Source organism: Halyomorpha halys, unplaced genomic scaffold, assembly GCF_000696795.3.
Source record: "Halyomorpha halys isolate HHAL.00 unplaced genomic scaffold, Hhal_1.1 Scaffold390.1, whole genome shotgun sequence".
Taxonomy (NCBI): Eukaryota; Metazoa; Arthropoda; class Insecta; order Hemiptera; family Pentatomidae; genus Halyomorpha; species Halyomorpha halys.
Window position 1 is genome coordinate 1,541,167 of NW_027112043.1, and position 12,952 is coordinate 1,554,118.

A 12,952-nucleotide genomic window follows, 5' to 3' on the forward strand; every position below is an offset into this window, starting at 1 on the left:
TTATTATATGTATTTTTTTATTAGTAATTTGCAATTAATATTCAATTTAAAAAATATTTGGAGATTGACTAAATAAACATTAAAAAAAAAATCTTTTCTTAGGAACATATATTTTAATTAACAGTACTATAATTAATAGGTTTATCTAACAATTTTTGAAGAGCAAGTTCTTTATAATATACATTCATATTAAAAACCATTATAAGTGAAAAACACAAAACTTTGTTTAAATTTGGTGAATGCAGAAGTACAAAAATCTTTATTGAGGTACAATGGTTTTTTCATCAGTGATATTTTGAAGAAATTAAAAACATAATATATTTCCTAATATGTTTGTTTGTTTCTAACATTAGTAGTATTTTGCTATAAATGTTTTGGTATATATTTTTTAGCATAGTAAGAAAACTACTGAAGAACTATAACTATAATGTTTGTTCAGATATCGAAAGGTCATAGGCGTAAAAGAGAGGATAAAGAAACACCAAAAACAGAAGAAGATGAAACTAATATTACAGATGAGATAACACCTGAAGAAATTTCTGAAGAATTTTCTACAGTGGATCTTCCAACCAATGAAGAAGTAGAAACTATAAAAGTATCAAGAAGTGATCAACTAATGGATCATCAAAAAAGGTCAAATGTGGCAAATGTTTTCAGTAATGATAGTAAAGACTCAGAAATTACAATATATACACTTGATCGAGAAATGGGGAGAATCAAAAAAGATGAACATTTTCACAATAGTGAACCCAGAACAAAAATAAAAGCAAATTTGTATCATGAACCGGAAGCGATGGCTTCACATGATGGCCATTCGGTTGCTTCTCAGGCCAGTCCCTATCCTCCTTACAGGCTTAATTTCCTCCCACCAGATGATTGGAAAGAAAGTGATACCAACTTACAAGTAATTTCAAAACTTTTGTTCAGTGAATGTTCTTTGGCTTGCTTTCTGATTTTTTGGCTCATATCTACGGCCCTGTTATTTTACCTAACAGAAGGACCATTTGAATATGAACTGGTAAGTACTTTCCTAAAATAAAATTAATAATGATAGTAAAGGATAAAGTTAACTAAATAAAAATTAAAAAGTAACCTAAATAATGAATTATCCTAGTGGAAAAGGCTTTTGATGAACTACAATACAGGTTGAAACAGATAAAGTAACACAATTTTTATTCATCATGGTTGATGTATTAAAATTATATCATAACTTAGCCACTAAGCTATCATATAGTTTATTAATTACAACAACTTTCATATCTAATTTGAAATGGTTATTATGTATTATAAGAATACTGTCAATTACTTTAATAATAGTTTTTATTAATATTATTAATTTAACAGACAATGGAGACTGTACAGCAAATCTCTGGAATCCTATGTAATTAAAAAATTGCAAAATATTATTTACTTTAAAAACTCTTGAAATTCTGTATTTATTTAGTTTAATGTCCAAACCTGCCCAATAATATAAAAATATTATAAAAACATGAGTATTAAATTTTGTGGTTCAATTAGGGTGACCAAATTTCCCAGAAAACCAAGTTTTTAACATACGGTGACCCTGAAAAGTTTTTTATAGATGCTCAAAAATCTCAGAATTAAGTTTTTAAATATATTTTATTCAATTGTACAATTTTATAGAGATTTTGCTTGATTAAACTAAAAATGATATGAGAAATGAGTGTTTTCTTTTGCAGTAATAATTATAAAGTATTTGTTTGCAATACCAGCCTATAACAGCAATATGGAAAGAATATTTTCTTTTATGAGTATCCAGTGGACTGACAAATGGATGGAGGAAGACTCTCTTGAAGCAATTCTAGAGTTCCTATACCGCAAAACTGACTGTGTAGAATTGTACAACAATTTTTTCAAGTACAAAGATATGACCCAGAAGACTGGAAGCATTGAAAAATAATTTTTTCCTAGGACATTTTATTATTTTATAACATCATCAATTAAATAGATATGAAAGTAAATTTTGTTTTTATCCTTTTTAATATTAGGGTACTATTGGTTTCTTCTAAGAATAATTTGGTCATCTTAGGTTAAATAGATTTGTACACTCTTTGTAAGCATAGAACATCAGTATTTAAATTAAAGTTAATTTATTTAAATTTAAATTAAAATATCGTAATAATAATAGTCTTTATTACATACATACATTTATAGTGGCAGTATTTACAATTATATTTACATCTAAATTTTCTTTATATACTTGTACATAGACCTTCCTTTAAGGATTATTAAAGTCTTTAACAGGGACTATCCGTACTTTGATTCACTGAGAGTTCACTTATCTTTATCTTCCAGTATTTTCTGTCCTTGGCTTTTTGTGACCACAGTGCTCCTTTTACCTTCTTTATATCATCTACCCATGTTCTTCTTTGTCTGCCTCAGTTCCTTTTCATATCCAAGGGGATCCACTCTGTTAGTTTCTTGGTCCAGCTTTCGTCGTTCTTTCTCATTAGATGCCCAGCCCATTGCCATTTCATCTTCTTGACGTGCCTGATTACATCTGTGACCCCAGTATCTTTCCCTATTGATAGGCTACTGAGCTTTTGGCTTCTTCTTATGCCTAGCATACTCCTCCCCATTGCTCTTTGGCATGTTTGAATTTTTTTTCTCATGGTGTTTGTTGAGGGACCATGTTGGGCATCCATAAGACATCACAGGTAATACACAGATATTGAAAGCTAATGTTTTTAGAGGCTGGCTGATATTGTTCTTCATTATCATTCGTAAGGTCCAATATTTCCGCCAAGCCATAGCTGTCCTTGTTTTAATCTCTGTTGATTGCCTATCTTTAAATATTTAAAGAAATCATTTTCCCTAGATATGTGATGTCGCCTACTACGCTAGTCTGTTTTCACTGTTTTTTATAGTCAATTACTCATAATTCCCAATACCTTCGCATATTCTAAGCCTAAATCTTAGATTACCTATAACTTTCCCAGCATTTTTATCAGCTAATAACAATGATTAAAAATAACTGATATTTTTTTATTCCAGTCAGAAAACTTGAAAATATTAGAAAATTCAACAATGGTATCAATGGCAACAGATTTGAGGATTTTAGAACCTGATTGGGATGAAACATTAATCAAATACATGGAAGTACATAAACAACAAATTTTGTCAGCTGTAAGAAATGGATATAAAAATGAAAATATAATATGGACATTTCCTGGTAGCTTACTTTCAGCAATTTCAATCATAGCTACACTAGGTAGATTTTATTCATTACCTATTATAATTATAATCCTGACAACAAATGAATTTTAATTTTCAGATTAGATTCTAATTATGATTAAAACTGGGTGAGATCATTCAAAATAAGTTTTCGAAGTTTTGTGGGCTGACTCTTTTGAATTTTTTTGTTGGCCTATATAATAGAGAACAATAAACATAGAACCCTCACACCAATGGTATCAGAGATAGCCTTAGCTATAAGAAGTAATACTGATATGGTTATGAAATTATTTGAATACAAAAGGTTTAAGGTTTTACTTTACAGCCAACATATTGTTTCTATATTTAATATACCAGTCCGAATCATAATTCAAGAATCAATGGATGTGGACAGAATCTCTGGTCACCAGTAAAAATAAATCTTTCTGTATCATAAGAAATTTGTATTACTCTAGACTTATTAATCACATAGATTCAATATATAATATGGAAGAAAAGTAAAAATCATCACTCACTACGTCTGTTTTGCATGCCTGGGATCACTGTGAGGCATTATATCATTAAGGGAGAGTGGCTGCCTGCCAACTGATAGGTAGTAGTCAACCTCTCCATGTTTCCTGTCCATCATGTGGGTTGTAATGGGGAATTAGCCTATGGGTCCACCTCCAGTCAGATACTACATTCCAGCGTCATTGCCATTAGTTGACGGTTTCCTTTCTTTTTAAGGGCCTAGAAATGAGTTTGACTCTCATATAGTGCCACCTATTTTGAATGGGACTGTACGAAACACAATGGTCACTCTTAGAGCACTCCAGCCATTCCAACATTGGTCAACAATAGGAACAGTAGCATGGTCACTCTAGCTGCCTTATTTACATACAGACAGGCTACATGTGCTCCCTGAACCACAGCCTTTCATCAATTCTCATTCCCAGATATGTGAAAGAATACTTGGACAGGATTTCTAGTCAACCCTCAGTCACAGTGATTTCTTCCCTCCTTTTCTTACTATTTTTATTACTTCCACCACCTTGCGGTCTACCAGCTCCAACACCGCTAATACCAGCCAATTACAGACAGGCGTAATACTGTAGTTAGCCCTTAGGGTCATAATATTGTGGTTGGCCTTTCCTCTTTATATTTTACCTCAATCACCAATGTGATGTTATCCAAAAAATTACCTATGGTCACCTGGAAGATTGCTTGAATATTGAATATTGAAGAAGAAAAAAAAAGATTAAAGACTTAGGTCATATATATTTATACCCTACTCTCCGTCAACCTTCCAAGGGTTGAACAACTATATGATTTCATTGAGGAGAATTATAAGCTATAATTATAATCTCTAAATTATTGTAAATACTCTGAGAGCTAATATTAAAAAAGTAATTGAGTAACACCTGTTGTAGAAGATTCAATGATTCCTTTTAGTTTCCATAAACTTAACTTGATTATGTACTCTTAATAGTTGTTCTTTATACTATCTCTAGTGGTAACATATCGTGATTTTTAAAAATATGTTCAATAAGAATCCACCTGTTCCACTTCAATACAATACTTACAGTATATTTTGAAATATTGCAGGTTTAGCAGCCCCTCTTCCAGTCACTTCAGAAGGGAAAATCGGAGCGATGATATTTACTTCTTTTGGTTTACCGATACACTTCATTTTTATAATTCATCTAGGAAGAACTATTGCTGTTAGATTGCAACTCTTTGCAAAAGTAACAGAAAATAAAGTAGCAGATTTAAGAGAACGGATAGACAATGGTAAGTTTCCTTTTAATTAGCAAAATATTATAAATATGTTTGTACTACTATCTCAACATATTATACAAAAGAAATTTCAAAATAAATAGATAAATTAAAACATTAATAAACCTAAATAAATATAAAAATTACATTCCAGCAGGATATAAACTTCATTTATATCAATCACTACACCAAGCAATGTTATATTTATAAAAGTATAATTAATACATTACAAATAACTGCTTGATTTTTTGTCATAATGCAAATTTATTTCTTGAACAGTGAGACGTTTTGGAGAAGATCGGAAGCGGGAAACTTGGCCAGAGAAGATGTTTATTGTGGATTTTGTGCCACCTCCTTGGTTATGTTATTTTCCTATACTATCCTACCTCTTTTATTATATAATTGGGTTTCTAATTTTCGGTCTGGCTAGAAACCTTCCAATGTCTGAAATGTTTGTATTTTTTGTAGACTTTTCACAAGGTCATGAAAGCAATGGATTTTCCAGAATGGGATACTGCTGGTATCTTGAGGGTTTCGCCATCTTAACAGGAATAAATATAGCTATTTTAAGAGATTCACCAATGACTGGATTTACTTCAATAGCTCTATCTCACGGACTCCTTACAAATTCTATTGACTAGAATCTGAAATAGAAAAAAGTAAATAAAACTTTCATGCTGATTGATGCTTCTGTTTTAGAATTTTGTAAGGCAAATTTGTTTTACTTTATATGTGCAATTTAATGACCGATTCCAATAAGAAATTTGAAAAATTTTGTAAAAGCATTGCTAAATTTACAACACACATCTACACTGTATATGTATCCTTTTTTCAAACTTTATAAATTAACAAAAAAAATAAATAATAAAGCTTTTTTTGTATATATACACATCATAAAACAAAAGTTCTTGTCTTCATGTTCAGCCCTCCCTAGCTATAACAAATAGAAGTCATCTACAGTTTAGGGGGTGACCATTCTGGTAGAGAAGTTGTGACTAAGATTATTGTTTTCCTATTTACACTTTCCTGATCTCATCTATTGGAAGCATCCATTATCTTCCACAACAAGATTTCTGTTAACTCCCTTTCCTTGAAGTAACCATAGAGTGTTTGATTGGAAGTATCTTCTGATAAGTTTTGTAAGGATCAGAATCAGCTACACCAAAATCTTAGTTAAGGTCACACCATCCATTAGTTATTTCCTGGGCTAAAATTTCTAAGTTCTCACTTTATCTAACCTAAGTATTATAAGTAATCTTTTTCTAATTGCATGTTGATGTACTTCTTCCTCTAACAACTCCTTCACCCGTGTTTCATGGTAAATAATTTTTGAAGTTTGAAAAAGTTAATTCCAGTACTAGTACAAAACTATTGTGGTTAGAGTTAGAGCTATAAAAAACAATTAAGTTTCGCAGCTAATTCTTGTGATACTAGTATGGTTTTATTAAAAGTCATGAAGTATCTATTATGAGCACCTCCCAGCATGTTATATAGGACTAGGGCAGAGGACATTCCTACTTCTAGTAGCAGCATGCCATTTGCCGCACTCCTTGTAGACATACCTGGGCAGAGTTCATAGTCCTATCATCATGTGTCTTTTTGGATTTTTCTGCACCAATTCAGGAGAGGATGAGGAGTGATGTATCTACAGGGCACTATGCTAAAGAAAAATGTATGCATTACAAACAAATTTATAGTTTTAGAGCCCCGGACTACCTATTCCTCTTAGGCGTATTCCATACATTCCAAACTCTCACTAACCAAGGAGGATTCTGTAAGATCTACATCTTATAGAATTCTACGTATAATGCGCCGATTATACTAAATAATAAGTGCAGACCAACTAATGTAAAGTATCCTATTATTTATTTCCAAGCATAGAAGTGATTATTTCTTTTTATTGTTCTAATATCTATACAAGAAAATATATTCTCTTTGTGTAGAAAAATGGAAGCTGAATATTGTATAAAAATTATACAAAGTACACCAGTAATAATAAAAACTACAATTTTTACTGTAAATAAGAATAGTATTAGAAGTTTTTTGGAGAAGAATTAGAGAAATGCTTAATATATCTATGTTACTTTTAAAATTAAGTTTTTTGTTAGAGACGATTTTGAAGTAGTATATTGTATAGTATTTTTTATCATTATAATTTTTTTTTAAAAGATTTGTATTAATTTTGAATAAATAAATACTTATATACTTCTTTCAAATAAGCAAATACCTATTACTGAGATTTAGAAATTTTGAAGTGTTCACCAAAGGAACATTTTGGTTTTCTTAATTTTTTTTTAAAAATAAAAATTATTTAAATATAAAGTCAAGAACAAGAAATATATCAATCTCTTTTAGGAGATCCAAAAACGCTCACCACCTGATGTATCATCAACCTAAAATTCTACTACTAGATGGCTGAATGCTAATTTTAAGATGTAATAATCCAGTGTCGAATACTGGTCTCCTCCTTCAGCTTATCCCAATAATCTGTCTTGAGTGACTGTCCTCCAATATCTATCTTGAGTGACTGTCCTCCAATACCTATCTTGAGTGACTGTCCTCCAATATCTATCTTGAGTGACTGTCCTCCAATACCTATCTTGAGTGACTGTCCTCCAATATCTATCTTGAGTGACTGTCCTCCAATATCTATCTTGAGTGACTGTCCTCCAATATCTGTCTTGAGTGACTGTCCTCCAATATCTGTCTTGAGTGACTGTCCTCCAATATCTGACTCCATGGATTTTCAGATCGTCATTTGCAACACTATCAGCCCAACTCAACTTTAATCTTCCACAACACTGTTAAGTTCTTAAAAGGGGCTCTGTCAACAGGTATCTGCATAGGCTATTCTCCCAATGTGACCGGGACATCTTGGTCGTCATTATTTTCATGACATGCAGCACATCTTTTTCTCGAAACAGGTCCATAGGAAAATTGAGAAAAGAAGGGGTGGTCGTCTTTTTTAATTTGGAGTTTGGCCATTATTGGTGCAGTATACCACTTGGCATTTGGCTTTCAAGCTAACAGGTTCGTTTTATTCTCTTTTTTTCCCGGCCAAACTCCTAATTAAAAAAGACCACCACCCTTTCTTTTCTCAATTTTCCTTACCCACATTATTAGTTAAGTTCACCATATATTATTATTGTTTTCAATTTTTTTTTCTCTTCTATTCATTTCTTTTGTTAAACTTTACTTATATTTTATCTCTTTATCAATTACTATGGTTACATATATTTTCTTTCTCTCAATTTTATTTTCCTTTCCATATATCAATTTTTAAATTATTAATAACTAATATATTCATACTTCTTTGCATTATATAACTTCATTTTTATTTTATTTCCTTAATTATGTTATTTTACCTACTTTTTCAATTACCTATGTATACATTTTATTTTCCACTTCTCTCATAACTTCATTTTATTAATTCTATTCTGTAAAATTATTCACTTTATGTGTTATCATTATGTCATTCTGTTTACATTTTATTTTTTATTTTCTATACTTATTGGTTGTTATCTTGCTCTGTTCTTAGCCCTGATGAAGGCTAGAAACTCTAGCTAAAACGTTGGCACAATTAAATAAGTTACACCACTTATTTATGTTTCCTATTGATCGCACCCCAACCATCTTTTCCTCGTACGCCATCCACGGTTAACTATCTCTCATAATTAATTCTTGACATAGTCAACTTTTTTGATCCATATAGTAATGGCCAGATAACTATTTTATATAAATGCACTTCTTTGACAAGTCAAGTCTTTCTTAACAAGTGCTATATCTGAGGTGGCAAAATTCTTTTGTCTAATTCGGGATTATTATCCTGTGTCATCAGAGATCCAAGTTATATGAATTCTGTTACCTATTAAAAGTTATAGGACCCCATCGTGGTACCTGCCTAGTATTTCTCCAGACTCCATATACTTTTGTTTGGCTTTCGTTAATGTACAGTCCTAGCTTTCTTGCTGTATTTAAAAATGCCACGAATACTTCAATAACTGCATCAAGAGAGTGGCCAATACATTAGTATTATCTGCATATGCAAGAGGCTGCACTGTTCTATTAAACATGATTTTTCTTGTCTTAAGCCTGAATCTTCACTAGCCTTTTCAAGCACAATTTTAAAGAATAGGTAAGCTAGAGCTTCCCCCTGCCTTAAATTCTTTATTCGAGGTAAATTCATCCTTTAATTTACAGCATACCTTGACATTCCTCATGGTGAGCCTAATCAGCTTTATTAACTTGTCTGGAATGTCAAGGTCTTTCATAGTTGTGAATAGCTCTTTGCAATTAATGCTCATAGATTGCCTCAAAGTATATGAAAAGATGGTGTATTTCTATGTTAAATTATTTTCCTCTTTTGAGGATTGTTCAGAGAGAGAATATTTGGTCTATAATGGACTTTCCTCTCCTAAAACCACATTGGTAATACCCGACATTTTCTGAGCAACCTCTAAAAAATAATTTTACTATCATGGAATTCACAAAATGAAACTGTCGATGAGGCTGATTGGATCCAGGCTCACCAACCAGACAGAAAATTAGGGTGCAGTAGACAAAGAAACCTTGAAGATGTGTTGATTTTGCTTGACATCCTGTTATTTCGAGGAAATTAAATAGTAGCAAGATAACTAGTATTTTGTTTCATCAGGGACACACTGCTTTCTCATGAGATGACAAACTTATTTAAAGAGATATTTGAACCCAATTTGTGGAAGATATAATAGGTGATAAACAGAAGCATAGTGATAGGTGGAAGATGGGTGATAAGTAGAAGGATTTGAATAGGATCCATCAAGCTATAAAGATCACCAAATAGATGAGACCAGAATGAAAACTTCTATCTTTAGAAATAATGGATACCCAGAAAATAAGAAAAAAGTTTAGTTTACAATTGCATGCAGAATTTCATCCAAACTGACAGCAGGAGGAAAAGGTGATAATGACCATTTCAGTTTTCTGAGCAGTTCGAGGGTTCCTCATAAATTGACCAACTAAAATTTGTGTTCACCAAGAATATAGCTAAAATTGACCAAAAAATAATTTGAGCTTTATAGGTCGGTAAGAAGATCTAAAGGAATCTGAACCACCTATCTTTAGCATACCTGGGATGAGGAGTCATGGACGCAGTACATAAGATACTCTGGATGAAGTGAATTGGGGCTGTTTTCTTACTCAAGAAATATTTACCGATATACAGGTAATTCTTTATGAAAATATCAGATCCCTGAACTTTTATGCCTCAGATTTTCATGATTTCTTCTGAATTAGAAGTACCTACTAAATACATTTTTAAATGAGTAGTTCTTAAATATAGATTTTTCGAAATTGCAGAAATAGCCAGATTTCATCATGTATTAGATCACAAAAACTGTCATACACTTACAAACAATTGTGCTAGAGACATTTTCATAGCTCATTTTAAAGACTTTTAAAAAATGTATGTTATTTATATATTGGTTAAATTTATGCCAAAGTTCAATAAGATCATGAGTAAATAATAAAAGCAGGTGGTATAATTCATCATATCCCTGGTATGGAAGAATATTGACACAACGGTAAACTTTGTGAAATCGGCCTTATTGTGCTGGCGAGTTCAAATATGCATTTACTAGATGTTTGTAAATCTGAATAATTGTTCTTACAAAATTCCTCCAGTGGTAAATTTTTAAGTACAATTATGTACCAACATTTATATATTTTAACAATATAATGTGCTTTATGTTATTTGATAAATTTTTTATCAAATTAACCCTAGCCAATTAACCAATCTATGACCTAATTTTTATAATAAAACCTAAGATACTGTTTTTGAGATTTTCAAAATTTTGAAAACAAGTACAAGTAGAATTTTAATCAGAAACTTTTTAGTTTAATTATCTATAACTGACTTCATAAATACATATTTGTCCTATTTTAAATAAAAAATAAATTGCTAAAGTTAATTAACAAGATTTACAACAATGTATTTACACCTATTTGATAGAATTTTAAAATATACCATCTTAAATAAGAGTTAATAATTAAATCTAAAGGTTAGGGAAATTATTTAATTAATTAAAACAAGGAAAGCACAAATATTTGTCTGTTGGCAGTTCTAAAACAATATAAACTGTACACAAACATGTGGTTGGAGCACAAGCACCCTTTGATTTGTTCCCAAAAGCCGACACCTGACGGGTCAGCCACAAATCCAGGCCAACTTGTACCAGTCAATCCAAATAAACCATCCACACACTTGTGTATGCACGACTTTGCCATTGTTTGGCAAACGTGTAGAGGAACCTTTAAACAATCAACATCATAAACTTCACTTCGGTTGCTAACATGGGTCCTTTTCTTTCCAACCCCATATTTCTTAAATTATAATTAGTACGAAAAAAAAAAAAAAAAAAAAAAAAAAGAGCATGGTTGTAGGAAATTTAATGCTCTTAAATTTGAAACATAAAATGTTATAAGGAATAGAAATAGAATATGAGAAAGGTCATGTCTTCCAATTATCACATTAAATTAGAAAAACATGACCTTCCATCCCCTCAAACCCAATCTTTGGCACTTTACCAATGTTCCAGGGTTTTTACTTTTTCACTTCTACTTAGGAGTAGCCCCAGCTAAGTCCTGAAGTCAATTTTGGCCATCCCCTCACTTCTATCTTCATTTCCCTTTTGAACATTCATTGACAAAACTACAAGTATTTTCTATTTTTCAATCTGTTTCCTTGTGAAATATAGACCAACATGGGTATATATAAAATAATTGAATTATTTATAAAGAAAGGAAAAGACAAATCACTCAGACTTACTTATCTCTATTTGAAGGAGTTTGGCCATCTCTGTCATCTTATTCACATTTCACCACAGCAAACGGGTTACAACCAACATTGGCTCATCCTCTATGAGGACAAGGCAGGTGGATCAATCCTTTTCAAATCTACCTTCACGAGGTCAAGAATGACCAACCCTATCAATCACCCACAGTGATATAAAGACTTTTTTTTTCTTCTTTTGTTTGCCCTTAGTCTTAATTTGAAAAATAGTTATAATTTTGGTTATTATTTTTTTTTTTTTTCTAGTTTGCATGTTTTGCAAAATTATTCAAAATATAACATAAAAAAAAAAATTGGGCAGTACATTTCTTTTATTTTCATTATTCTTCACAGTTGGGCTAGCAAAGGTTCCTTTTGAACCCCTACCCACCGTAACAAAGGTAAACAGTTAACAGTGGCTTGGTATATTCTATTTCATTACCAAATAAATATTGGCTTACTGGCTGAAATGATACCTAGATGCATTACAATTTGGAATCAATCAAAGATTTTTTTTTTTTTTTTTTGTTTCTAGTTAAAAGTGTATATGATTAACTAAATTATAAAAATTATAATTTAAGAACATACTCATATTGTTCAATATTTACTTTCAACATACTGTAATTACATATATATATGTATTATAATAAGTTAACAGTTTTATTCAATTTTTAACATATATTTTAGGTGAAAAAAAAAAAATTGCATGACATGTTTCATGAATATACTTCTTAAATAACAATGCAGAGGTTAAATCTGAAGTGTTGGCCAAGCATTTGAAAATCAGGAAGAGGCCATCGATTTGAATCCTTTTGAGTGAAGTAAAGTAAACTTTAAAGGAAAAGAATACATAATTTTTACAACATGCCTTCTGTTTAATTTCAATGTTATTACTATCAAAGTGAATAGGAACCTATTTTGATTAGAATACATATTTTTCTTATCAGAAACTAAATCTGCAATTATTTCTGGACTACTTAAATAAAACACACAAACATACTTAGAAGAAGATAAAAAGAGTAACCAGTATTATTAATATTATAAGAATTTTGGAAGTCAGTCTAAATGAAATAAATTAATTACAAATCTGTTGAAAACTCGATTTTAACATTTTTAAAATAAAAATAAATAAATATTCATTTTCAAGAATCAAAACTAAATATAAAGGGAACAAATTTTATGATAAACCATGTT

At 30.9% G+C, this 12,952-nt stretch overlaps 2 protein-coding genes across 5 annotated transcripts in view; one reads left to right on the forward strand and one right to left on the reverse strand.

Moving 5' to 3' along the window:
* LOC106682116 (uncharacterized) lies at nt 1-5,591 on the forward strand. Of its 3 annotated transcripts, none has more exons than XM_067049973.1 (5): nt 1-267; nt 393-1,018; nt 3,016-3,232; nt 4,780-4,965; nt 5,230-5,591. In XM_067049973.1, exons 2-5 carry the CDS (start codon nt 428-430, stop codon nt 5,589-5,591), a joined length of 1,356 nt encoding a protein of 451 aa, XP_066906074.1. In that variant the 5' UTR covers nt 1-267; nt 393-427. The 3 variants fall into 3 exon arrangements, with proteins under 3 accessions (XP_066906074.1, XP_014278290.1, XP_066906075.1); XM_014422804.2 differs by having other exon boundaries at nt 4-267; nt 440-1,018; XM_067049974.1 differs by lacking the exon at nt 1-267 and having other exon boundaries at nt 318-1,018.
* LOC106682115 (protein tumorous imaginal discs, mitochondrial) overlaps nt 5,457-12,952 on the reverse strand; it is a 26,118-nt gene continuing 18,622 nt past the window's right edge. The window contains exon 9 of one of the 2 annotated variants that reach the window (XR_001343351.2): nt 5,457-5,594. The gene's annotated coding sequence lies outside the window, so the exon portion shown is untranslated. Of the gene's footprint in view, nt 5,595-12,465; nt 12,590-12,952 lie in introns of those variants that run through there. The other variant, XR_001343350.2, reaches the window with a different exon arrangement.

What these genes read in the sequence shown, in the direction of transcription:
- LOC106682116 (XM_067049973.1), top strand. Translation starts at nt 428, where the DNA reads ATGTTTGTTCAGATATCGAAAGGTCATAGGCGTAAAAGAGAGGATAAA. An exon ending in GACCATTTGAATATGAACTG is followed by an intron (nt 1,019 to 3,015) that starts GTAAGTACTTTC and finishes TTTTTATTCCAG; the next exon opens with TCAGAAAACTTGAAAATATT. An exon ending in TTCAATCATAGCTACACTAG is followed by an intron (nt 3,233 to 4,779) that starts GTAGATTTTATT and finishes GAAATATTGCAG; the next exon opens with GTTTAGCAGCCCCTCTTCCA.